General features: G+C 35.0%; 1 protein-coding gene across 1 annotated transcript; it reads left to right on the top strand.

The window, feature by feature from the left end:
- The first annotated feature begins 5,738 nt into the window (after nucleotides 1-5,738).
- LOC134231370 (GTP-binding protein GEM-like) lies at nucleotides 5,739-25,619 on the top strand. Its single transcript, XM_062713338.1, has 4 exons — nucleotides 5,739-6,561; nucleotides 18,240-18,325; nucleotides 23,606-23,789; nucleotides 24,892-25,619. The coding sequence occupies exons 1-4, from the start codon at nucleotides 6,051-6,053 to the stop codon at nucleotides 25,146-25,148; spliced, it is 1,038 nt and encodes a 345-aa protein (XP_062569322.1). The 5' UTR covers nucleotides 5,739-6,050; the 3' UTR covers nucleotides 25,149-25,619.
- Nucleotides 25,620-25,939: the final 320 nt, after the last annotated feature.

Below are 25,939 nucleotides of genomic sequence, written 5' to 3' on the forward strand. Positions count from 1 at the left end.
CGGAGCTCCCACTACGTTGTTGGAGATCTCATCGCGCTGCTATGGCGATCATACTACGTCTCTACTGCGTTCTTATCAGACCGCGATCACACGGCGCGTACTTTGTGCATGCTCAAAGTGATCGCCGTCCCCTGGCGTTCTTGGAGACCCTACGGCGTTCAGTGGAGATCTCGCCGCGTTGTCACGGCGCTGTAGGAGACTCTACTGCGATCACCTCGGCGTTTTGCATTTTTTGAGGACGCCGTGCAGTCGCCGTGAGGACGCAGCCCCGGTGTGACAGGGGTTTAAGCTTTTGATGCAAAACGTCATTAATTCATCAGACTATATAAAGACCATCTTAATTTTAAAACACAGAATTAGCTGAATATTTATAGACTCCTGTTGACAAATACAAACACAGGAAATCATTTTTTTCCTCTTTATTCTTATTTTATTTAACAGTCAATGATTGCAATAACGTTGTTTATCGTGGATTACCTAAGTATCTCCGCCTTATAAATCTTACTGCTTTCATACACCCATGAGTTACTTCTTAGAATAATTTTAAAAGGAATAACAAACAAACAACAGATCAATTCATTTTGTTCATTTTTTGTTTCGTGATGATTTGAAGGTAAAACCAAAACTCAAGGAATCTAAGAGAGAATTCTTATTACTAAGGAATAAAAGAAAACGAAGGGATCTACCAGAAAAATATAACCTGCTATTCATCTTTCTAATCAAGCCCGGCTTTATTAATACCCCTGGTACATGGAAGTATGCATGAACGCCCCTGTTCGTACATCCTTTCTATTTCTTTGCCTATTCCTTGGCTATGTGCTTTGCTACCTCTTGAATCGTAGTAAAGCGCTTGTGTGTGTGTAGCTATGTGAGAGTGAGTTATTTTGTTCTTTGTGCGAAACGGAAGTGACGTATTTGCATCAGGATCGATGCCCATTCGACAAACCTCGGCTGATTCCGTCGCCTTCATCAAAGATGAAGTACGAATCGGCCGAGGTGTACCGAGTGGATCTTATTTTTTGTCTGTATGTCCGCAAAATCTTTAACCTTACGAATAACTTTTGAGCGGGGGGCTATGGCTTTCAAATTTGACAGGTGTAAGCCAAGACCTTTCTTTGGTTACCACCATATTTGACCTCTTAACCTTGACATTGGAGGTTGACCTACTTTAAAATAAAATACCGTGCACGTTTACTTTAGCCATAACCTTTGAACAGTTGGTGCTAGGACTTTCATACTTCTCAGATGTATTCTTTGTGACAAGACCTTTCACTGGATTCTAACAACTTTGACCTTTTGACCTACTTTTAAAAAACTTTAACCTTGGTCATGACTCTTTGAACGGTAAGGGCTAGGGCTTTCATACTTCACATAGTTAATCCTTGTGACAAGAACATTCTTAGGATACCAACAAATTTGACCCTTTGACCTTGATCTTGAAGTTTGACCTACTTTAAAAAAAACATTAACCTTGGTCAAAACTTTTGCACGGTTAAAGCTATAGGGCTTTTATACTTCAAATACTACCGGTAGTATGTAATTCTTGTGACAAGATCTTTCTTTAGAAACCAAAAACTTTTACCCTTTCACCTTGACCTAGGAATTAAGCCTACTTAAAAAAAAAACTTTAACCTTGGCCAAAATTTTTGAACAGGTGTTGCTAGGGCTTTGATATTTCATAATTGTATTTCTTGTGAGAAGGCCTTACTTTGGGTACCAACATATTTGATTTGCATTGTAGAAAGTGTAACCTTCGGTATGTTGCCATACAGGGGCATCAGTGTTTCACAAACACATCTTGGTTTTTTATGAGGGGGTCTTTGCTCCTTTATTTGATAAAAGCTTATCTTCAAAATTTGCGTAAAAAATAGATCAAAGGCCCACTTTACCTTAAAAGTACACTTTTATGACACAACAATGGCATCTTTTCGAGATATACTTGAATATTGTTACCAAATGAAGAGAGGACTTGTCTCAGTGAATGAGTAGCTGTCTTGGGTACCCTGGAAAAGGCATTATCAAAAGAAATAAAAATACGTACAGCGCTGAAAATTTTATGTGAAAAATTTCAAAACTCTACGAGGGAGATAGAAAAAAGTTTCATGAGAACTACTTCCGGTTCCCCCGGGATTCCCATCTTAACTCCTTTGTGTGACGTGTGTGCAAGGGGGCTCAACACTGTACCACGCGTAATAGTCGCCATGCGTTGTTTTTTTTTAGGGGGGGGGGTCAAAGGGATATTGCATTTTTATTTTTTTATGCCCACGTAAACAAAGTTTCGGGGGTATATAGTTTTTGTCGTGTCCGTCCGTCTGTCCGTCTAGCTGTCTGTCTGTCTCTCTGTTTGTCTGTTTGTCCGCAAAAACTTTAACCTTGCCCATAACTTTTGATTTAGTGGAACCATGGCTTTCATATTTCACATGTGTATTCCTTGTGATAAGACCTTTTTTTGGGTACCACCAAATTTGACCTATTGACCTTAAAGTTTGACCCACTTTTACACAAAAATTCCATACCTTTACTTTGGCCATATCATTTCAACAGTAGATACCAGAACATTTATACTTCACATATACATTCGTTGTTAAAATACCTTTCATTTGGAAGCCAACAACCTTGACCTTTTGACCTTGGAGATTTTCGTACTTATGAAAAAACGTTAATCTTGGCCATAACTTTTGAACGGTAAGGGATAGGGCTTTCATAATTCACATATGTTATCCTTGTGAGAAGACTCTTTAATGGATACCAAAAACTTTGACCTTGACATTTGAGTTTGACCTACTTTTAAAAAGCAAACCTTGACCATAACTTTAAAAAGGTTAGAGCTAGTGCTTTCATACTTCACATATTTAATCCTTGTGACAAGACCTTTCCTTTAAAAGCAAGACCTTGGACCCTTAAACCTTGACCTTGGAGTTTGACCTACTTTTTAAAATTTTTTAACCTTGACCATAACTTCTGAACAGTAAAGACGAGAGCTTCCATAGTTTACATACGTATGTTTTGTGGCAAGACCTTTCATTGGATACCAATTACGTTGACCTGTTGACCTTGACTTTGGAGATTCCCGTACTTATGAAAAAAACCTTAACCTTGGCTATAAATTTTGAACGGTAAGGGATAGGGCTTTCATACTTCACATACGTAATCCTTGTGAGAAGACCCTTCAATGGATACCAAGAACTTTGATCCATTGACCTTGGAGTTTGACCTACTTTTTAAATTTTTAACCTTGGCCATAACTTTTGAAGGGTTAGGGATAGGGCTTTCACTCTTCACATATGTACTTTTGTGGCATGACCTTTCATTGGATACCAATTACCTTGATCTTTTGACTTTGACTTTGGAGATTTCCAAACTTATGAAAAAACTTTAACCCTTGCCTACTTTCATATTTCAGAATTGTATGTCCAGTGAGTTTGCATTTAAGAAAAGTTTAATCTTCCGTGTTTTGTCAAACGGGGGCATTAGTGTTTCATAAACACATCTTGTCTATTTACAGAAACAAACAAATTACATATATGTTCAGAAGCATACAATTAATTATATTTAACGACACACTCACATACAGACACACACTTACATACAGACACACACCAACAAATACACGTGGAAGGGGGGGGTGAAATAAATATCAGTCTTACATAAGTTTACAATATAACATTAGTAGTATAAAACTCCTAAGCTAAATCATTACTTTAAAAAAGACATTTCCAATTTGACCAACTTTTTATGCCCCCGTGAACAAAGTAATGAAGGGTCTTTTCACAAGGATTACATACGTGAAGTATGAAAGTTCTAGCCTTTTGGCCAAGGTTAAAATTTTTTCACAAGTACGGAAATCTCCAAGGTCAAGATAAAAAGTTCAAAGTTTTTGGTATGAAAGGTCTTTCAACAAAGAATACATATGTGAAGTATAAATATCCTGGTACTATTCAAAAGACATGGCCAAAGTAAAAGTTTGGAATTTTTTTGTAAAAGTGGGTCAAACTCCAAGGTCAAGGTCAAAAGATCAAATTTGGTGGTACCCAAAGAAAGGTCTTGTCACAAGGAATACACATGTGAAATATGAAAGTCATATCTCCACTAAGTCAAAAGTTATGGGCAAGGTTAAAGTTTTTGCGGACAAACAGACAAACAAACAGCTAGACAGACAGACATAGAGACAGCTAGACAAACGGACAGACACGACAAAAACTATATACCCCCGACACTTTTATTATGGGGGCATAATAATAATATTCAAACCCACGTCAATGTCTGCAGTACAGAGCATTGCATATTGTATATTAAATATTGCATTTTTTTGGACAATCTATCTAAAATGCACGCATGCATCGAGCATCAATTTTGCAACAAATTTGTGCTTCATCGCTCTGCCAACGTCGTTCACTGCGGGTTGCTTAACTGAAGAAACTCCAGGTTGTTAGTTACATTTTTCCCTGGCGGCAAATGAGGAATAAAACGGAAGTTAATTATTTTCTCTCATGGTTTGAATACCAGTGGAACTTTGCCTACTGTGTTCCTTAGTATACGTCTCCTTTCGTTTGACATGTGCTACTACAGCTCAAATCATCGAGATAGACTTTTATGTTCCAACCACCCAACGTACACATAGCACACTATGGTCGATGAATCAATGTATTTATTATATGTACTGGCGACATGTGTATATATTTGTGTATAATGTGCTATTAAAAAAGAAAATGCATAGCTTATGGTCAATATTTACATGTAAAGGTCGAGTACTTGTAGAACACGTATATACTCAGTTCGAACACGATGTTTCAATCACACGAAATCCTTCCTTTGCTCCATTTAATTAAATCCATCCCCAAATGCACTTTTTGTTTTATAATAGAAATGGTTAGCTATAAATAAATTCTGTTTTCAGAAGTGTGCAACTTGTTCTTATCAAACAGGGACTGGATTGAAGGGTTATTGTGTTAATTAAGCTTTTTTAATATGTGTTCCGACATTTAATTCATTACATTTTTTTTACATTTAAGAAGGAAGTTCAAAAATTGGTAAGTTACTGAAAATTTGTTTCATGAATACATCAATACGTCAAAAACAAACATTTCTTTGATAATTGTGAAATTGTTCTTCGTATTATTTTGCATGTAAATTATCTTATTTGCTTAAGTGAAATGAATTATAGTCCATTATTTATACACTGAATTGACGACGGATTTTTCCGTTATTTCCCGATCATGACAAGGAGCACACAGCGGGTGTGAACGGTCAGCAGGGGATGCTCACACCTCCATGGCACCTGATCCCACCTCTGATGTTTCGGAGATCCGTGTTTGCTCTGCTCCTATTTTGTATTGTTTTATGGACTTTGAGATTGAATTCTGTTCGTTATCTCCATATATCCTCCTTATGATATTGTGTAAATTATTTTTGGCCTCAATTAATGCATGTACATTCCACTTCTCAAAAATTTAAATGAGCTTTCCCCTTTGCCATCTCAAAAATATCCTGCAAATGCACGTAATATATGAGCAAGGGAAACTGATATTACACATCTTATTTGTCAATCTTTTCAAACACTAAATATCATTTTGATCAGAAATAATTCGATCACGTTTGTCATGGCATTAAATTATTTGCTGATGAGATCGATCTCGTAAACGAAACACGCAGTCTTGCTCTGCTTTAGTTATTTTTCGGGGAGATTGACTTAGCGGCAAATCACAACCACTGAAAATGTAAGATTCCGTCTTATTTTTTATTTCTCCCGAATGTGTTTGCATGCTGCCGGCTGTTGTTGTTTCGGTGTGAACTTTCTTCAGTCACGTGGAAAACTGTATCTGCTGCAACTGGCAACGGACGTTTATCCTTGCCATCGTCTGAATGACATGGATCAATATTTGAAGATACATGTATATAAAAAGAAAATGATGCCGTAGATAAAACTCCACCAGGATTTATAATCTTTAAGGACGCGTTAAAGTGCGAATTTTTAGCAAAAAATGTAATTCCACGTGATTTTCACGGAGGATAAATTCTAGCAATTTGTTTAACCTTGTGGTGTACTTGCAATGGAACTCGCAAATTCAAGTCCCTTCAGATATAATAATCATGGATCCGCGCCCTCATCTAGGACAAATTCTTTCAAAAATAAACCTCGTCCCCGTGGTGTGCAAAAACTTATTGATGTCCCAAGGCGAAACAGCATGCCCGACACTGGGGGCAAAGAGCTACTTTCGGTGAAATGCGGCGCCGACGGCGAACCATTACGTCGCGTACGCTCTTTTAAAATGACGTCAAAAGGTATTGTCAACCGAGGCGACACCTTTCGCCAAAGCAATTCAAGTTTGGCATCTGATGGAAGTTTTTCGGAACATATTTCACACAGGGAAAAACACCGGCAGAGAATATCGAGTGAGTCGGACAGTGTGGACCTTGACAATGCAAATAAAATCGCTACCTCTACTGCAATTCCGAACGTGTACAGGGTGGCGCTTTGTGGATCAGTGGGGGTCGGAAAAACGGCTCTTGTTAACCAGTTCAAAACGTCTGAGTACATGGGTGGATTTGAAATTTCCATTGGTTTGTATTTTTTTCTTCGAAATTTTCTAGGCTATATAATTTGCAAGACGGACAAGAGCCTTGGTCATAGAAAAGTACCAAATAGATAAAATCCTACGAAAGGCGAAAATTTCTTTTATTATATAGAATTCCTTAATATGAAATTGACAGATTTACACAATTTGCATTGATGCTTTGTCTTATTGGTATGTTCTCAGTTGACCTTCCAGTTACCATCATGTTCTTTCAAAATCTATAACCCCAGATCGTAAAGGGTAGCTCTTCTCAAGTAGCAACAGGAGAAAGGAATATATTATTTTGCATGTACAGTAGTATATAGTTAAGAATAATGACAACGTTTTTCCACGTGATACTTTTCTCAAAATTAAGCGGCATAAAAATAAAATTTAGAGATAAATATATGCAATTGTAATGTGTAAAACATAAACATCTCTGTAACTAGTCTGTTGAATTTGAATTTGACCGGGTCACGTCTTGAAACATGACAATATGTAAGAAAATCTCGTGGGATTAGTGATAAATGTAAATTAGTTTCCTAATTATGGTGAGCTCTAAGCCGGTATCTATTGTTAAGGGACTCGATTATATCGATACCCCAGTAAACTCGGCCTCTTCACTGTCGCACTAATAGACCTCACACGACAGGAAGTGAATCTCTCTATTGGATTTTCCAGCTATTGATTTGTGATACTGCTCTTTTAATAAACTTTGTTCATACATGAAGACCGATAAGGATTACTTACAAGCATATGTTTTATACTGCCTGATCGATGTCTATCGGGTACTTCAAACTCAGTTCGGGGTATAATGTTCATATTTTCTGATAGATCATATATAATGGTAATATCTTTTTTCTGTAAAGAGAAAAAAAAACATTTTATCTTTTGAAATGGAAGTAGGCATTGCGTGATTCGTAACAGTATTTTTTTAATTCTTATTGTTCAGGGAAAAGGTCATGACCTTGACCTGACCTTACCTCTAATATAAAACAGTCAAATTTAATCTTACGGATTCTATCTAATATTGATATAGTCTTCTTGATTCTATGAAAATTTCATTAATTTTTAAACACAAGAAATATGAGAAGAATCCCTCCTTAAAAAATTATTCTTTCTTAAAGGGGGAAGGGTTTATATATGTATCAGATATAAATATGTTGCTACGGTTCTATATATCTATGAACTGCGTTCTATCGTTTAGCTCAAGAACTTTGGAGGGTCTTTGAGGTTGTTCGATTAAACCCAGTGCAAGAGTCTATATAAATGTATTTGTTAAACATAATGATTAGACATGTACATGGAAACTGTTGTTGAACTGAGAAATTTTGGAAGTTGATTTAAAGTCTTTAAAATGTGTTCGAAGTGCCAGAATTTTGTGAGACCAAATGGAACGATTGTTTTGCAGCTTCAAAGACGTGGAAGAAATTGATAATGTTTACTTAATAATCCTATTTTAAGGTTGGCATTTAGTCATATACTCTAAATGTGTCAACGTATAATTTCCGCTTGGTACCAACATAGTAGGTCCATATAGACATCGTAATATTGTTCTTGTATTGAGAAAGCTCCCTACAGATAGTCGCAAGAAATCCGTAATCTTATTATCGCAAATAGAAATGTCAAATGTTTTATCAAGGGAGAGAATTAATTGCTTATTCAGGATTGGTGTGAACCTTTTTTACGGATTACGTAGTTTTTTCTTTTTCACTAAATTATAACTTATTTCATCTCGGTGAACGTATCGACGCTATGAAAGACGACTTGGTGATAACAAAATGAACTGATATGAACAAGCTCTAAAAAAATATCTCGAAAGTGCATATGATTGTTTATACGGGATGTATTCTTACATATAATAAATACAAAAGACAATGCAATATCGGCATAGATCTTTTAAAAAGATTAACTCTACAAATCTAAAAAAAAAACAACAACAAACAAATAGGGTAAGACCAAATATACAAAAGGCCAAGGTGCCTCAATGAGCGCCTGAGTAACTGGTCCATCTATTCTTCATCAGCATTCTTTCCTACATATTTTTATGTAAAAACTTCGGTACCTCTCTATGGCCCCATCCTACCACAGGGGATCGTGATTTGAACAAATTTACATTGTAAATATACACTAACTGAGGATGTTTCCATATAATATGAATAAGAACAAGCATATATTTGCTGTACTTGAGAAGACTTAAAAGATTTTTCCAATGTGCTCGTATGTAAAACTTTGATTGCTCGTCTGGTACCAACCTAGAGGGTGGTGGGGGTGGGGGTCGTATTTTAAAGTGGAGAAGATCCTTGAATGCCTCACCTTATACCCGGGTGCCATGATCATCATTCAAACAATCAAACATCAATCTACACTAGTTGAGGATGATTCTAGAAAATATGGCTGATCTTGGCTTTGCTGAGAAGAAGAATTTTAGAAATATTCCCCATGTTTTTCTATGTTTAAATTTCATCCCCTATTGTGGACCCACCATGCCTTCAATGGTCATGATTTCAACAATTCTGAATTTCCATTACCTGAGAATATTCTGTATTAAATAATACCATTGATCATGTCATTGATGGTCTTTGATTGATTGATTGATTGATTGTATACTGTTTAACGTCCCTCTCCTGAATATTTCACTGATATGGAGACGTCACCATTGCAGGTGAAGGGCTGCAAATTTAGGCCTATGCTCGGCACTTAGGGCCTTTGAGCAGGGAGGGATCTTTATCGTGCCACACCTGCTGTGACACGGGGCCTCGGTTTATACGGTCTCATCCGAAGGACCGCTCCATTTACGACAAGCAAGGGGGCACTGAGGACCTATTCTAACCCGGATCCCCACGGGGTTGATGGTCTTTGAAAATAAGTTTTAAAGATTTTTTCCTTAATATATAGTATTCACATGTAAATCTTTTATACCCTGTCTTGACCATGTCCCACCCTGAGGGTCAAAATTTGAAGAATAAAAACTTGAATCGCAATCACCTGAGGATGCTTCTTTTTTTAAATGATTAATAATGACTATGTTTTTCTTGATATGAACATTTTAAAGAGATTTTTCCTACATTCCTGTGTAAAACTTCTGTTGTGGTCCCACACTACCCACGGACAGTAGCCCACGGGGGTCATGATTCATACAAACTTCAATCTTCACTAGCTGAGGATGCCTTTTGAATGAAGCTCTCACATCTCTTCTGGTCCATTGGTTCTTGAGAAGATTTCAAATGATGCCACCAAAATTTTATGAATTCGTAATTACTAGTATATCCCCCCCCTTGTAAGAGGGTGTAGCCTTTCAATGAACACATTTGAATTTCATCTACCAAACTCGTTGCCAAGTTTGATTGAAATTGGTCCTATGTTTTTTGGAGAAGATGAAATTGTAACTGGAAAGTTTACAACACAATAAAGCACACACAAAAATTTTAAGACCCCCCCCCCCAGAAAAATAATTTTAAATGGTCAGTGCCTTTACATTAGATAGCGTATGACTAACGAGAGACGGGTACATCAGTATCATATTTTGTTAAGTGCTTTGCTTTGTCTGGAAAGAATTCTGCTAAACATTTATATTTTTTCATATGCAAGGTTTATACAGATTAGAAAATGTTCCATTCATAATAATTACATGCATCAAAGGTTTCCATGCAAAGTAATCAGGGATCGAGATATTTTCTCCCGTCATAATTCGACTTCTGCAGTGTTTCTGCTATCTGCGTCCAAAAAATATATTAAGCTGATGCGCATGCTGCTCTAATGTCTTGATATCAATCCATGAGGCACGCCATTAAGAAGGGAGATAGCATTAAAAAAGAAAGTTATTGGTCGACTCCAAGCCCATTTTCAATAGATAACAATCTATAATTCATTAGAAATTCAAATTAGACGCCAAATACTTCGCTGCTTTTTTGACGATCAAATTTGCCAAAAGGTTACATTCAATATGCAAAAGAGAAAATCCATTCGCTCGGTATTCCGGCGCGGAAATTAATTTTCTGTTTCCATAAAGCCAGAGCGATCCGAATAATAACAGAGAAGCAAGCCTTTGGAGTCTTGCCACACATTCTTTGTTTGTCTTTCGCATTTTGTTGTTTATGGGGGCCGCCACTTTATTTCTGAGAAGGATTAAAGAATGTTATTGACAGAAGGAAAATAAAGTCACCACATGCTCCCAACAGACACCTCATCTTGCTTCTTTTTGTCAAAATATCTAAGAATCGGTTACTTTGTGGCTTGCTTTGAACACAAAGCACTATTTGCTTCACGAATGGTTACCAAAATAGTTAATGTATACGGTATTCCATCCACAATGCAATTCCGAACGTGTACAGGGTGGCGCTTTGTGGATCAGTGGGGGTCGGAAAAACGGTTCTTGTTAACCAGTTCAAAACGTCTGAGTACATGGGTGGATTTGAAATTTCCATTGGTTTGTATTTTTTTCTTCGAAATTTTCTAGGCTATATAATTTGCAAGACGGACAAGAGCCTTGGTCATAGAAAAGTACCAAATAGATAAAAATCCCACGAAAGGCGAAAATTTATTTTATTATATAGAATTCCCCCCAGTTGGCATTTTCTTTAAGACCCTCTCTTTACCAGAGGAGGTTTTTAAAAACATTAAAACGATATTGTTTAATATGAAATTGACAGATTTACACAATTTGATGCTCTGCATGTCATATTGGTATGTTCTCACTTGTTCTTCCTGTTGCCATCATGTTCTTCAAAATCTATAACTTCACATCGTAAAGGGTAGCTCTTCTCAAGTAGCAAATGGAGAAAGGAATATATTATTTTGCATGTACAGTAGTAGTATATAGTTAAGAATAATGACAACGTTTTTCCACGTGATACTTTTCTCAAAATTAAGCGGCATGAAAATAAAATTTAGAGATAAATATATGCAATTGTAATGTGTAAAACATAAACATCTCTGTAACTAGTCTGTTGAATTTGAATTTGACCGGGTCACGTCTTGAAACATGACAATATGTAAGAAAATCTCGTGGGATTAGTGATAAATGTAAATTAGTTTCCTAATTATGGTGAGCTCTAAGCCGGTATCTATTGTTAAGGGACTCGATTATATCGATACCCCTGTAAACTCGGCCTCTTCACTGTCGCACTAATAGACCTCACACGACAGGAAGTGAATCTCTCTATTGGATTTTCCAGCTATTGATTTGTGATACTACTCTTTTAATAAACTTTGTTCATACATGAAGACCGATAAGGATTACTTACAAGCATATGTTTTATACTGCCTGATCGATGTCTATCGGGTACTTCAAACTCAGTTTGGGGTATAATGTTCATATTTTCTGATAGATCATATATAATGGTAATATCTTTTTTCTGTAAAGAGAAAAAAAAAATTTTATCTTTTGAAATGGAAGTAGGCATTGCGTGATTCGTAACAGTATTTTTTTAATTCTTATTGTTCAGGGAAAAGGTCATGACCTTGACCTGACCTTACCTCTAATATAAAACAGTCAAATTTAATCTTACGGATTCTATCTAATATTGATATAGTCTTCTTGATTCTATGAAAATTTCATTAATTTTTAAACACAAGAAATATGAGAAGAATCCCTCCTTAAAAAATTTATTCTTTCTTTAAAGGGGGAAAGGTTTATATATGTATCAGATATAAACATGTCGCCACGGTTCTATATATCTATGAACTGCGTTCTATCGTTTAGCTCATTCAAGAACTTTGGAGGGTCTTTTAGGGTGTTCGATTAAACCCAGTGCAAGAGTTTATATACATGTACTTGTTAAGCATAATGATTAGACATGTACATGGAAACTGCTGTTGAACTGAGAAATTTTGGAAGTTAATTTAAGGTCGTTGAAATGTGTTCGAAGTGCCAGAATTTTGTGAGACCAAATAGAACGATTGTTTTGCAGCTTCAAAGACGTGGAAGAAATTGATAATGTTTACTTAATAATCCTATTTTAAGGTTGGCATTTAGTCATATACTCTAAATGTGTCAACGTATAATTTCCGCTTGGTACCAACATAGTAGGTCCATATAGACATCGTAATATTGTTCTTGTATTGAGAAAGCTCCCTACAGATAGTCGCAAGAAATCCGTAATCTTATTATCGCAAATAGAAATGTCAAATGTTTTATCAAGGGAGAGAATTAATTGCTTATTCAGGATTGGTGTGAACCTTTTTTACGGATTACGTAGTTTTTTCTTTTTCACTAAATTATAACTTATTTCATCTCGGTGAACGTATCGACGCTATGAAAGACGACTTGGTGATAACAAAATGAACTGATATGAACAAGCTCTAAAAAAATATCTCGAAAGTGCATATGATTGTTTATACGGGATGTATTCTTACATATAATAAATACAAAAGACAATGCAATATCGGCATAGATCTTTTAAAAAGATTAACTCTACAAATCTAAAAAAAAAACAACAACAAACAAATAGGGTAAGACCAAATATACAAAAGGCCAAGGTGCCTCAATGAGCGCCTGAGTAACTGGTCCATCTATTCTTCATCAGCATTCTTTCCTACATATTTTTATGTAAAAACTTCGGTACCTCTCTATGGCCCCATCCTACCACAGGGGATCGTGATTTGAACAAATTTACATTGTAAATATACACTAACTGAGGATGTTTCCATATAATATGAATAAGAACAAGCATATATTTGCTGTACTTGAGAAGACTTAAAAGATTTTTCCAATGTGCTCGTATGTAAAACTTTGATTGCTCGTCTGGTACCAACCTAGAGGGTGGTGGGGGTGGGGGTCGTATTTTAAAGTGGAGAAGATCCTTGAATGCCTCACCTTATACCCGGGTGCCATGATCATCATTCAAACAATCAAACATCAATCTACACTAGTTGAGGATGATTCTAGAAAATATGGCTGATCTTGGCTTTGCTGAGAAGAAGAATTTTAGAAATATTCCCCATGTTTTTCTATGTTTAAATTTCATCCCCTATTGTGGACCCACCATGCCTTCAATGGTCATGATTTCAACAATTCTGAATTTCCATTACCTGAGAATATTCTGTATTAAATAATACCATTGATCATGTCATTGATGGTCTTTGATTGATTGATTGATTGATTGTATACTGTTTAACGTCCCTCTCCTGAATATTTCACTGATATGGAGACGTCACCATTGCAGGTGAAGGGCTGCAAATTTAGGCCTATGCTCGGCACTTAGGGCCTTTGAGCAGGGAGGGATCTTTATCGTGCCACACCTGCTGTGACACGGGGCCTCGGTTTATACGGTCTCATCCGAAGGACCGCTCCATTTACGACAAGCAAGGGGGCACTGAGGACCTATTCTAACCCGGATCCCCACGGGGTTGATGGTCTTTGAAAATAAGTTTTAAAGATTTTTTCCTTAATATATAGTATTCACATGTAAATCTTTAATACCCTGTCTTGACCATGTCCCACCCTGAGGGTCAAAATTTGAAGAATAAAAGCTTGAATCGCAATCACCTGAGGATGCTTCTTTTTTAAAATGATTAATAATGACTATGTTTTTTTTGATATGAACATTTTAAAGAGATTTTTCCTACATTCCTGTGTAAAACTTCTGTTGTGGTCCCACACTACCCACGGACAGTAGCCCACGGGGGTCATGATTCATACAAACTTCAATCTTCACTAGCTGAGGATGCCTTTTGAATGAAGCTCTCACATCTCTTCTGGTCCATTGGTTCTTGAGAAGATTTCAAATGATGCCACCAAAATTTTATGAATTCGTAATTACTAGTATATCCCCCCCCTTGTAAGAGGGTGTAGCCTTTCAATGAACACATTTGAATTTCATCTACCAAACTCCTTGCCAAGTTTGATTGAAATTGGTCCTATGTTTTTTGGAGAAGATGAAATTGTAACTGGAAAGTTTACAACACAATAAAGCACACACAAAAATTTTAAGACCCCCCCCCCCCCAGAAAAATAATTTTAAATGGTCAGTGCCTTTACATTAGATAGCGTATGACTAACGAGAGACGGGTACATCAGTATCATATTTTGTTAAGTGCTTTGCTTTGTCTGGAAAGAATTCTGCTAAACATTTATATTTTTTCATATGCAAGGTTTATACAGATTAGAAAATGTTCCATTCATAATAATTACATGCATCAAAGGTTTCCATGCAAAGTAATCAGGGATCGAGATATTTTCTCCCGTCATAATTCGACTTCTGCAGTGTTTCTGCTATCTGCGTCCAAAAAATATATTAAGCTGATGCGCATGCTGCTCTAATGTCTTGATATCAATCCATGAGGCACGCCATTAAGAAGGGAGATAGCATTAAAAAAGAAAGTTATTGGTCGACTCCAAGCCCATTTTCAATAGATAACAATCTATAATTCATTAGAAATTCAAATTAGACGCCAAATACTTCGCTGCTTTTTTGACGATCAAATTTGCCAAAAGGTTACATTCAATATGCAAAAGAGAAAATCCATTCGCTCGGTATTCCGGCGCGGAAATTAATTTTCTGTTTCCATAAAGCCAGAGCGATCCGAATAATAACAGAGAAGCAAGCCTTTGGAGTCTTGCCACACATTCTTTGTTTGTCTTTCGCATTTTGTTGTTTATGGGGGCCGCCACTTTATTTCTGAGAAGGATTAAAGAATGTTATTGACAGAAGGAAAATAAAGTCACCACATGCTCCCAACAGACACCTCACCTCGCTTCTTTTTGTCAAAATATCTAAGAATCGGTTACTTTGTGGCTTGCTTTGAACACAAAGCACTATTTGCTTCACGAATGGTTACCAAAATAGTTAATGTATACGGTATTCCATCCACAAAATCAAAGTCTGTTAAGCTGTTTTGAGTTTCATACATTTTCTCCCCTTTAAATAAGAATTGTTTAATTTTGATATTTAGACGAAGCTCTTTAAGCCTTTATTATTTTAACCTGCATGCATACGTAATCAATTCCAATTCGTTTGCAGATTATCTTTTACTTCTAATAACAAAAAGGAGTAGGAAATACATTCTTTTTTAAGTTTACGTATGCGTTATTGGTCAGAAGTAATCTTTGAATGACAAACTTGCTGCAGTCTGAATTATTATGTTGCTTTCTCGGAGTAGGCAAAGTAAATCAAATGAGTTAAGAGCAGATACAGTCACTCCATGACGTACTTCTGGCAGATAGCTCCGACATCATCATCTAATGGCTAAGCTATCGACTTTTTGAGAGATTCAGAAGAAAATCATAATTTACAGCAATCAAGGACTTTAAAGATTTCGTCCTTATGAACTGAATCCGAAAGTGGTCGGTATAAGTCGATCAAAAGCTGTCACCAAAGCCGAAGACTTATAGAGATACCCAGCTTAATTAATTCCAGGATGACTTTCGCTAAGTCCGTTCACTGACCAGTTCAATTCTGATGTTCCCAAGGTTTCCGCTTTGGGAAGAGTAAAATGTTTCGATTTACTTATTGTCGTATTCCATTAAGGACAAATGATACCAAACACGAATGCCTGGACTGGTATATGTTTTTGGATTATTTCTGGTTGTAAATATTGCAAATAACAAATTCTAAAATCTAATGAAATTGTAAACTTTCTTTGATGTTCAAATTCTACCTTTCTGTAATCATTCTCATAAATTAATATATACATATAAAACACTTTTTAATGGCATTTTGTGTAATTTTGTATCGGAAAAATCGAACTTAATTATAAACGAGACTAAAGTGTACTTAAGATTTTTGAAAAAAAAAATTCTGCATCATCTTTCCTTCAGACTTTTGAATTACAAAGAAGAATTAAATTATAATTTGTAGACCCATTCGAAGAAAAGAAAAACAAACAAAAATGCACATGTCAGGATGAAAATGATATTTAGTTACGGTGACTGAATGATTACTGAATTGTGACTGAATGGCCGAGCTTCAACATGTGATTGCTATAATAAGTAACAAATGCAGCTTGTAATCGGAATCATAAAAAACCTAGACATCATTGTTATTTATTTATTGAACATTTCCTTGGTAAGTTAAAAAACCGGCATATAATTCAATTTTATAACTGCTTTTTGCAGACATATTATGTAAAGATGCGTTTTCATCATTCAGTAATCATCATTTTTCCAAGCAAGAAATCAATATTAATTAAGTTAGAATGATATTTTCTCTGAAAAAGTAAATCAGTATATGCATGCAGTTTGAAGCAACTCAAAAAACAAACATGTACATTTATATAGTTTGCAGCAATTAATTTGAACTTTTCACGTAGGAAAAGTAGTATGATACTTCTGATCTTGAAAGTCCAGCTAGTGTCATTAAATTTGAAAAAAAAAGATTCCTGAAAACAAAATATTTGAATTTTCATTGAAATCTTTGTGCGTTGATTTTCTGCACAATAACACGGTACAAAAGACATATTCCATTCAAGAAATGTCATTCCATTGCCCTATGGTATAACCCCTTTTCAGTCTTTATATTTTATATGTCAGACGGCGGAACTACTTCAAGGAAATATACCTTGGACAGTTTCTATGTGTGTCTGATATGTCTTGAAAAGTAGCTGTGTATTTCTTAGGTCTGGGCAAAAATATCGATATTTCGGTATATTGCAAGACAGTGACAAAAAATATCGTATTAATTGCAATACGTTTTTGAAATATCGATATATTGGCAAAATGCTTAGACTAAGGAATTTTATTATTTAAATGTGAAAATGAATTTAAGAAAGACTTGTTATTAAGCCATACAGTAAAACATAAGCTGTTTTATGGATGTAGGTTAAATAAAATCAACAAGATATTTCAGTTACGTACATTCTGCATGTAAATTAACGTTAATATAACAAGAAAATGCCATATCATTTTCGTTGAAAATATTGCAATACGTATCGCAATACAGTTGAAAATATCGTAATATATCGCAATACGAAATCTCTTGCTAATATCCAGCCCTAGTATTTCTTGTGACAAGACTTATTGGGTACCACCAAATTTGACCACTTCACCTTGGAGTTTGACCTACTTTTACAAAAATTACCACACATTTACTTTGGCAACTATTAAACGGTTGGTGCTAGGACTTCCATACTTATCATATGTATTTTGTGTGACAATACCTTTCATTGGATTCCAACAAATTTACCCTTTGACCTTGACCTTGGTAGATTGACCTTTAAGATCTTTAACCTTAGCCATAACTTTTGAACGGTAAGGTCTAGGGCTTAAATACTTCACTTATGTAATCCTTTTGACAAGACCTTTCCTATGATACCAACAACTTTGACCCGTTGACCTTGACCTAGGAGTTTGATCTACTTTTAAAACACTTAAACTTTGGCCATAAATTTTGAACTGTTAAACCTAAGGCTTTCATACATCAAATATGTAATCCTTGTGACAAGACCTTTCTTCAGAATCCAACAACTTTGACCCTTTGACCTTGACCTAGGAGTTTAACTTGATTTTAAAAAACTTTAACCTTGGTCAAAACTTTTGAACATGTAGCGCTACAGCTTTCATGATTCACAATTGTATTTCTTGTGAGAAGACCTTATTTTGGTTACCAACATATCTGATTTGTATTTGAAAAAGTTTATCTTCGCTGTAATGCCATACAGGGGCATCAGTGTTTCACAAACACATCTTGTTTGAATGTTAAGATTATTTCTTGCCATTTTCAATGTTTTTTTCTTCTGTTTTTTTAGGCGACGAAGACGATGAAATGACTGTCTCGGTCCTTTTAGATGGAGAGGAATCTACTCTAGAATTCCATGACGTCACTGAAAATCAGGTAAACAGTCTCGAAATATTTATATAAAGTTTTTAAAAGTGTGAGACTTGATCATGCAGGCGAGATTTTAACAATTGTCTCCTTGAAAATTAAAAGATGAACGTAGATTAACTATTGACTGTTTTTCAAGTTTTGACTTTTATTCATTAGAAGTGTTCGGAGTTAGTTCTTGTTTGAATTGTGTGAGTTGCTTTCGTGAAAGATATTGCCTGGGATTAATATTGATAAAGGGGTCAAAAGGTAAAGTTTCTGCTATTTCTATTGTTAAAAATATTTCAGGATTCATATATACAAATTTTTTAGTCATTATTACATTTGCCCCATGAGATGTACAGATAATGAACTAGGGTTGCATTTGGGTCAGGAATGCAAGGGAGAATCTTCCTGTTGCTTTCTAATGTTTATTTCCATACAACAGCTTAAAAAGTGGTTTACTGGAATTCCGCTTGATATCATATTTTTGCTGTTCTAGTATTTCTTTCCTTTCCATGTACATTATCTTGAAAAATTTTGGCTTGCTCTATATTTGCTCTGTTTTTTTTGCCAAAGGTCACAGGTCAAGGTTTGTATTTAGGAAAATGAAAAAAAATATATGCAAACAAGATGTGTTTGTGAGATAACATGCGCCCGGTTGCAGCAAAATTCAAAAAAATATTTTTAGCAGATAAATCACAGTCAGGGTCTCAAGGTCATTGACCTTGGTGTCATTTGGAAGAGCTTAATTAGTGAAGTAAGGATACCAAATATGAAGTCTCTATCTTTCATGGTTCAAAAGTTATGGTGAAAGTTCTAAAAAGCTATTTGTAGCATATAAGTCAGTCAAGGTCACAAGGTCATGACCTTGGTGTCATTTAAAAGAGCTTTATTAGTGGTGTATGCATACCAATTATAAAGTCTCTACCTCTCATGGTTCAAAAGTTATGGTGAAGTTAAGAAAGCTATTTTTATGCGCCCGGATCGATAGATCCGAGGCGTATATTGTTTTTTGTCCTGTCTGTTTGACTGTCTGTCTGTTGTCAACTTTATCGCCATAATAGAGACTTCATATTTTGTATGCATACTTCACAAAGTAATTTTTTTTTAAATGACACTAAGATCAATGACCTTGTGACCTTGATGTGACCTATTTGCTAAAAATAAATTTTCGCCATAACTTTTGAACCATGAGAGATAGAGACTACATATTTGATATGCTTACGCCACCAATGACGCTCTTTCAAATGACACCAAGGTCAATGACCTTGTGACCTTGACTTTGACCTTTATGCTAAAAATAGATTTTACAAACTTTACCTAACTTTTGAACCATGACAGATAGAGACTTCATATTTGGTGTGCATACTCCACTAAATGACACCAAGGTCAATGACCTTGTGACCTTGACTTTCACTTATCTGCTGAAAATAGTTTTTTAAAACTTTGTTGCCGCCGGGCGCATAGTGTTTCACAAACACATCTTGTTAGCATATAGGTCACAGTCAAGGTCACACGGTCATTGACCTTGATGTCATTTGAAAGAACTTCATTGGTGGAGTATGCGTACCAAATATGAAGTCTCTATCTCTCATGGTTCAAAAGTTATGGCGAAGGTTAAAGTTTGCAGACAAACAAACAAACAAACAGATAAGCAGACAAACAGATAAACAGACAAACAGACACGACAAAAACAATATACGCCTCGGATCTATCGATCCAGACGCATACAAATTCAGAATTGCTTAAAGACTACAGTGTTCATACGCCATATTTACTAAAATTTACTTTGAATAGTTTGTCATCTTTAAATTTGAACTCGAGAAAATCGAAATGCACGTGCATACAACGAGCTTATCTGAGTCCTGTAGACAAATTTATTAGTATATAGAATTATACACTAGATAAGTTCTTTTCAATCTAAAATCGTAACAAAAGGATATTCCTGTAAATGCAACCATAGAAGTAAATTATGATATGATTGTTTAGAACATGTTTTATTGACATAATCAGTTTGATCAGAAACAAGTTCTGACAACGTACGAGTTCCTCACCATAATGATCCATGTGATATGAATGCCATTCAATACGAAATTTTGAATGAAAAGGAAATACCTAATGTATAGCTTCATACATTTAATTATTTTTAAATAATGCATTCGTTTTATTCTTAAAGCACCAAGCAACTCCCCGTTACTTAGATCAGCTGGTATTTCGCTAAAACACACGTATGGTTATAAACCTGCGAGATACAAAAATCCTAACACTTCTGTAAACAGAATTCAGTCGCGATAGATCAACCTTCTTTGGTATGGAAAGCCAAAGTGTTCGAAATTCCTACTCTGTAATTCCGTTAATGTACATAACATGCATAAGTAAACTTAAAAATTTGTAGTTTGTAGTCTGAACTTTTTGAAATTACAATTTGCTTGCCGTACCTATGCAATAAAATTCCACAGATGTGAAATGTAAATGCAAACCGTACCATTGCAGTATATTATATGCTCCCGATCATGACAAGGATACACAGCAGGTGAGACCGGTCGGCTGGGAATGATCACTCCTCTATGGCACCTGATCCCACCGCTGGTGTTTTAGAGGCTCGTCTTTGCTCTGCTCTTGATTTGCATTTTTAAGTGGACTTTTGAGCTTGAATACTGTTTATATCTCCAAATATTTCACCAATGCACATGCAATTTTTAAATATGAATTACACTTATATTTAATACTACGATTTTTACATTCGTTGCATGATCATGGTAACACTTCATATTTTAGTCCAAAACTGTTTGTAGTCGGTCATTGCAGGATAAGACTTTTTTTCGTTGCTCATTGCGAAAAATTGACTGTTTTCTGGTCACAATGTAATGTATTTTTCATCAATTAGTTTAAGGCAACAATACAATGTTATATTACTCTAAATAAGTCAAAAGCAATGTATTTCAAGGTGCGTTAATTATGTATAAAATTTACGATGAAATTCAAACGCTGCGAGGTTGTCTTTTGGAAATCACGTGTTTTCATAGAAAAGGCAATCACTACAATAAACAAAGCGTTGCATTTTGTTTAAAAATTTAAAATCAACACCTGACCTGTCGATCAATTCTACTCCGGTTAAAAGATGTTTGTCAGAAAATGGTAAAAAGCAAATACATGTTTATCACACGGCCATGAACATCATTTATTATTCTGGCTGTAAATGATTTAAATGACAAGTACAAACAATTATTGATTTTTGTAATTGATTTTTTTTTCTATACTTTATTTTTTCTCTAAGGGTAATAACATATTTTTTTTCAAAATTGTTTTTCTGTTGTTTTTATCAAATTGTAGATTAATAAAACAATCTATTATAAAAGGCTTAAAAAGTATTTCAGCACAATATTTACTTTCATTATCATAGTTAGATAAGTCAATGAAAAAGCTATATAAGATATAATTAGAGTGATCACGGTAAACTTCAAAGGCTCATCCGCCATTAATTCAGCAATAAAGCTGGTATAAAGTATGCATGCCTTGATCAACTTAAAATGGTAAACGACTTTAGTGACCTTGAAAAAGTAGGACTTTATTTATCATCAATGTCATGAAAGAGAAACAAAAATAAATCGAGACACAAAATATTGGAAATATGAATTCATCTTCGCTGGCCAAGGATTTTCGGTCCGCTCTACTTCCCATAAACCCTTAGGTTTATTGGGATCAGAGCAGACCGATTCAAGGGTTTATGAGGAGCAGAGCGGGCCGAAAACTCTTGGCTGACTAGGATAAAATGAATGTTGATAAAACACAGTCTTCATTTTATAGGAAAATAAGTGATCATTATTTTATTTATTTCATACTGGAATTTACCCAACATTTGCTGATTTCTCCCTGTTCCGTGATCGAGCCAAAGGCAGCAAATTATAATTTTAAAGCATTCAGCATTTTATAACATACTAGTATACTGCACATGAAAACAATGATTTAAAGATTGGTTTTGTTTTTTATATTAGAGGCAAACGGCTACATCAAACAGAATTGTGAAACACAGAGCTAAACAATAAACACGTGTAAACCAAAACATACTGTTTGATCGCTATTTGGTGGGTTCCTAATGTTGCATTCATGGCATACTCTACCTTGGATGCAATATATGTGTGTCGTTATATGTACTTCGTGAATAATATTTGGATCTATCATTTGTTTTGTACGGAAGCCTATTTAGGACCTATCAAAAAATATTTTTGAATTCGATATAACGAATTATTGAATTTGGTAAAACGAATTTAATTGGTTATAACAATTTCCTGGAATTCGTATCTTAAATTCCTTATAACGATTTCAAAATAAATGTAATTACGAATTAATTTTGTTCAAACGGATTCTAAAATTTGTTATAACCAATTACAATCGTTATTACAATTTTTGAATTTGTTATAACAAAATTAAATTTATTATAACAAATTTGTTGAATTGGTTATAACAAATTCATAAATACTTCTCTATAGACCCCTGTAGTCGAATTTGATGAAACGATTTTAAATTTTAGAATTTGTTTTAACGAATTTAATTAGTCATTACAAATTTAAGAATTCGCTTTAACAAATTTAATCTGTTATAACAATTTTTTGAATTCGATATAACGAATTCAACAAATTTGTTATAATAAATTAAATTCGTTATAACGAATTCAAAAAATTGTTATAACGAATTAAATTCGTTCTAACAATTTCGAGAATTCGTTATATCGAATTTAAATATATTTTTTGATAGGTCCTAAATAGGCTTCCGTAGTTTTTTTTTTGAGGAACAGATATTTGGTTTTAGCTGTAAACTGACTCTTCTTTGAATCAGTCATATCATTAGAAAACTGACGTTTTTTCATACTCATTGTTAGACCGTTATTTTTCACTGAATTGTCGACGAATTTTTTCCGTTATTTCCCGATCATGACAAGGAGCACACGGCGGGTGTGACCGGTCAGCAGGGGATGCTCACTCCTTCATGGCACCTGATCGTACCTCTGATATTTTAGAGGTCCGTGTATGCTAAGCTCCTATTTTGTATTGATTAATGGACTTTTGATATTGAAAACTGTTCGCTATCTATATATTATTATTCCAGATGTGCAAGCTCCAGACAACTCAGTGTTACGTTACGCTGCAACTCCATATTATTCGTAGGGAACGAGAGTAGTCCCCTGCGAATTGACACTGTATGGAGTTTGTCACATATGGTTAATACAATAACCATTCATTTAATCAGAGATTTTGCTTTTTTAGTATTGAACTGTGACCTTTCATTTATCCATTTGAATCGTTTCAGGATTTGTTGAGGACACTGAATGTAGACGCTTACATGGTTGTCTTCTCTGTAAATAACCCAACGACTTTCCAGATTGCCAAGGAAAACCTCAACAAAATCCGAAAAGAACTTAAAATCAACAAAACCATTATCATCGTTGCCAATAAAATCGATCTGGTTCGAAAAAGGGCTGTACCCGAATCTGGTATGACATTTTTTTGCAATCTGCAAAATACGTAAATAAGTCATGCTCATCCCAAAACTGTTTATTTAATTGTTTTGCAATGCTCTTAAACCATTGACATAAATCTCCTTTTTTTGGTCTTTCAGAGAAAGTTTTCAGTACACATGTGCCATTAAGTACTTGAAGTTTGCGTTTAGATTCATTTGGCATAATTTTTGGGGGGATTTCTCAAGTTAGAACAAATGTTCTACATATAAAGTCGGTCAACCCCGCGAGAACTTTATATAGAGTAGAAGGAATTAATTAGATATAGGTTTCTTTTCTGTCTAGAAAGCAAGTTATTGTCAAGTGAGAATAAAGCTCTGGTGGTGAATAATTAATCTGTCGCACCAACTGGGTGAACGTTCTGTTTCCCCATAATAAGATGAGAAAAGCAGCTAGATCGCTGGCGAAACGTCAAATATTATATATTAGACTATTTTCGTTTCCAGTGAACAAAAAAGTATTTTTATGTATTTGAGTTTTTGAGGAGATATATCACCGTTTATATCAAACACATTTCAAATTTTATCTTGTCTTAAAAAAAAAATTTAAAAATTATTTTAATTACAGAATATTATCGCTTCGGTTTGAGATATGAATACTATGCAAAATATAATGAATGAATAACATGGACAAACTTATCTTGTATATTGAAGTTTTCAAATAAAACATTTTCATCTTTTAACTTAGATAAAAATTAATTAGAAAAACTTAGTTGAAAATTATACTATCCGTTCTAATTCTGAGGTTAATACGATGAATTGTCTACCAGAGGAGTGGGAGTAGGACATTTTAGTCGACAGTAATATGGTAATTGATTGGGACAAATGCTTTGCAAACTTTCATGGAGCATCTTTAGATCTTTTAGTAATCTATGAACTTTGTATTTCAACTCATAAAAAATAATCATTTTCTACGTTTCCAAACTCTTCAGTGTAGTATGAATGTATAGAAATATTCCTATATGAATACCCGGGTATGTGTTCGCGAGTTTTTCTTGTTGGATTATTCTCTCATCCCCAGTCTCTGCTCACTACATGTATGTGGGATTTTTACAATAACTTGATTTTCTTTTTTCCAGATGCAAAAAAGTTGGCAGATACATATAACTGTAAATATATAGAGACATCTGTGGCCCTGAATCATCAGGTCGACGAATTGTTGGTAGGAATTCTACGCCAAATCAGAATAAAACGAAACATGAAACCCTCTGACGTCATATCCGAGTCCACGTCAAAACCAAGGGTCAAGAGGTCGGGTGCTCTGGGTCTGCTGGATAGACTATTTGCCCGAAAGCCTAAATCCGGAAGCACCTGTGACAACCTGTACGATGCATGAGTTATCAGCCTCTACCATCTCTTTTGTTCTAGCAAAAAGACATTTTTCCTACTCATTTAGGACGCCATTCCCCATATTTCACCCAAAAACGAGATTCAGAACAGACGTTTTTGGAATACGGTCATTAGCAAAACGCAGATAGCTAAAATAATCCAGGGATAATTGTTTTATGACATGTTTACCATTATGCTATTAATCAAGAAGTGAAAATCCTGTATAGCACTGGTCATAAATTTATTGATATTGTTCTGCACTGAAACCCTGAAATGGAAATGACATAACCATGTCCATAATGTACATAAAGAGTCTAATAATGGACTCTGTGATTATAAAGCTGTAAAATGTCCCATTTGTTTACCAAAGCAGACATTTCTTAAGCATTAAAGAGAATGATTCATCTGCCCCACAATTACTGCTGCAATGCACTGTGGGTATATTAATTGCAGTCTAATGCAGCAATGTTACAGTTAATTCTTCTTCTTCGTTGTTTCCATGAATCGGATCCGTTTTTAGCTCACCTGAGCCGAAGGCTCAAGTGAGCTTTTCTGATCAAAATTTTTCCGTTGTCTGTCGTCGTCGTGGGCGTTATCGTAAACTTTTCACATTTTCATTTTCTTCTCAAGAACCACCGGGCCAATTTCAACCAAACTTGGCACAAAGTATATCCTAGGGTGAAGGGGATTCAAATTTGTTTCAAATTTAGAGAAAAATTAATGGCATTTTTTAAAAATCGTTTGTTCAAATCATGAGCCAAAATGGCCAAAGTTTTACGAAAAATCTTTAAAAATCTT

This window comes from Saccostrea cucullata, unplaced genomic scaffold (assembly GCF_032062105.1).
Source record: "Saccostrea cucullata isolate Sc308-1 unplaced genomic scaffold, CSIRO_AGI_Scuc_v1 ctg104, whole genome shotgun sequence".
NCBI lineage: Eukaryota > Metazoa > Mollusca > Bivalvia > Ostreida > Ostreidae > Saccostrea > Saccostrea cuccullata.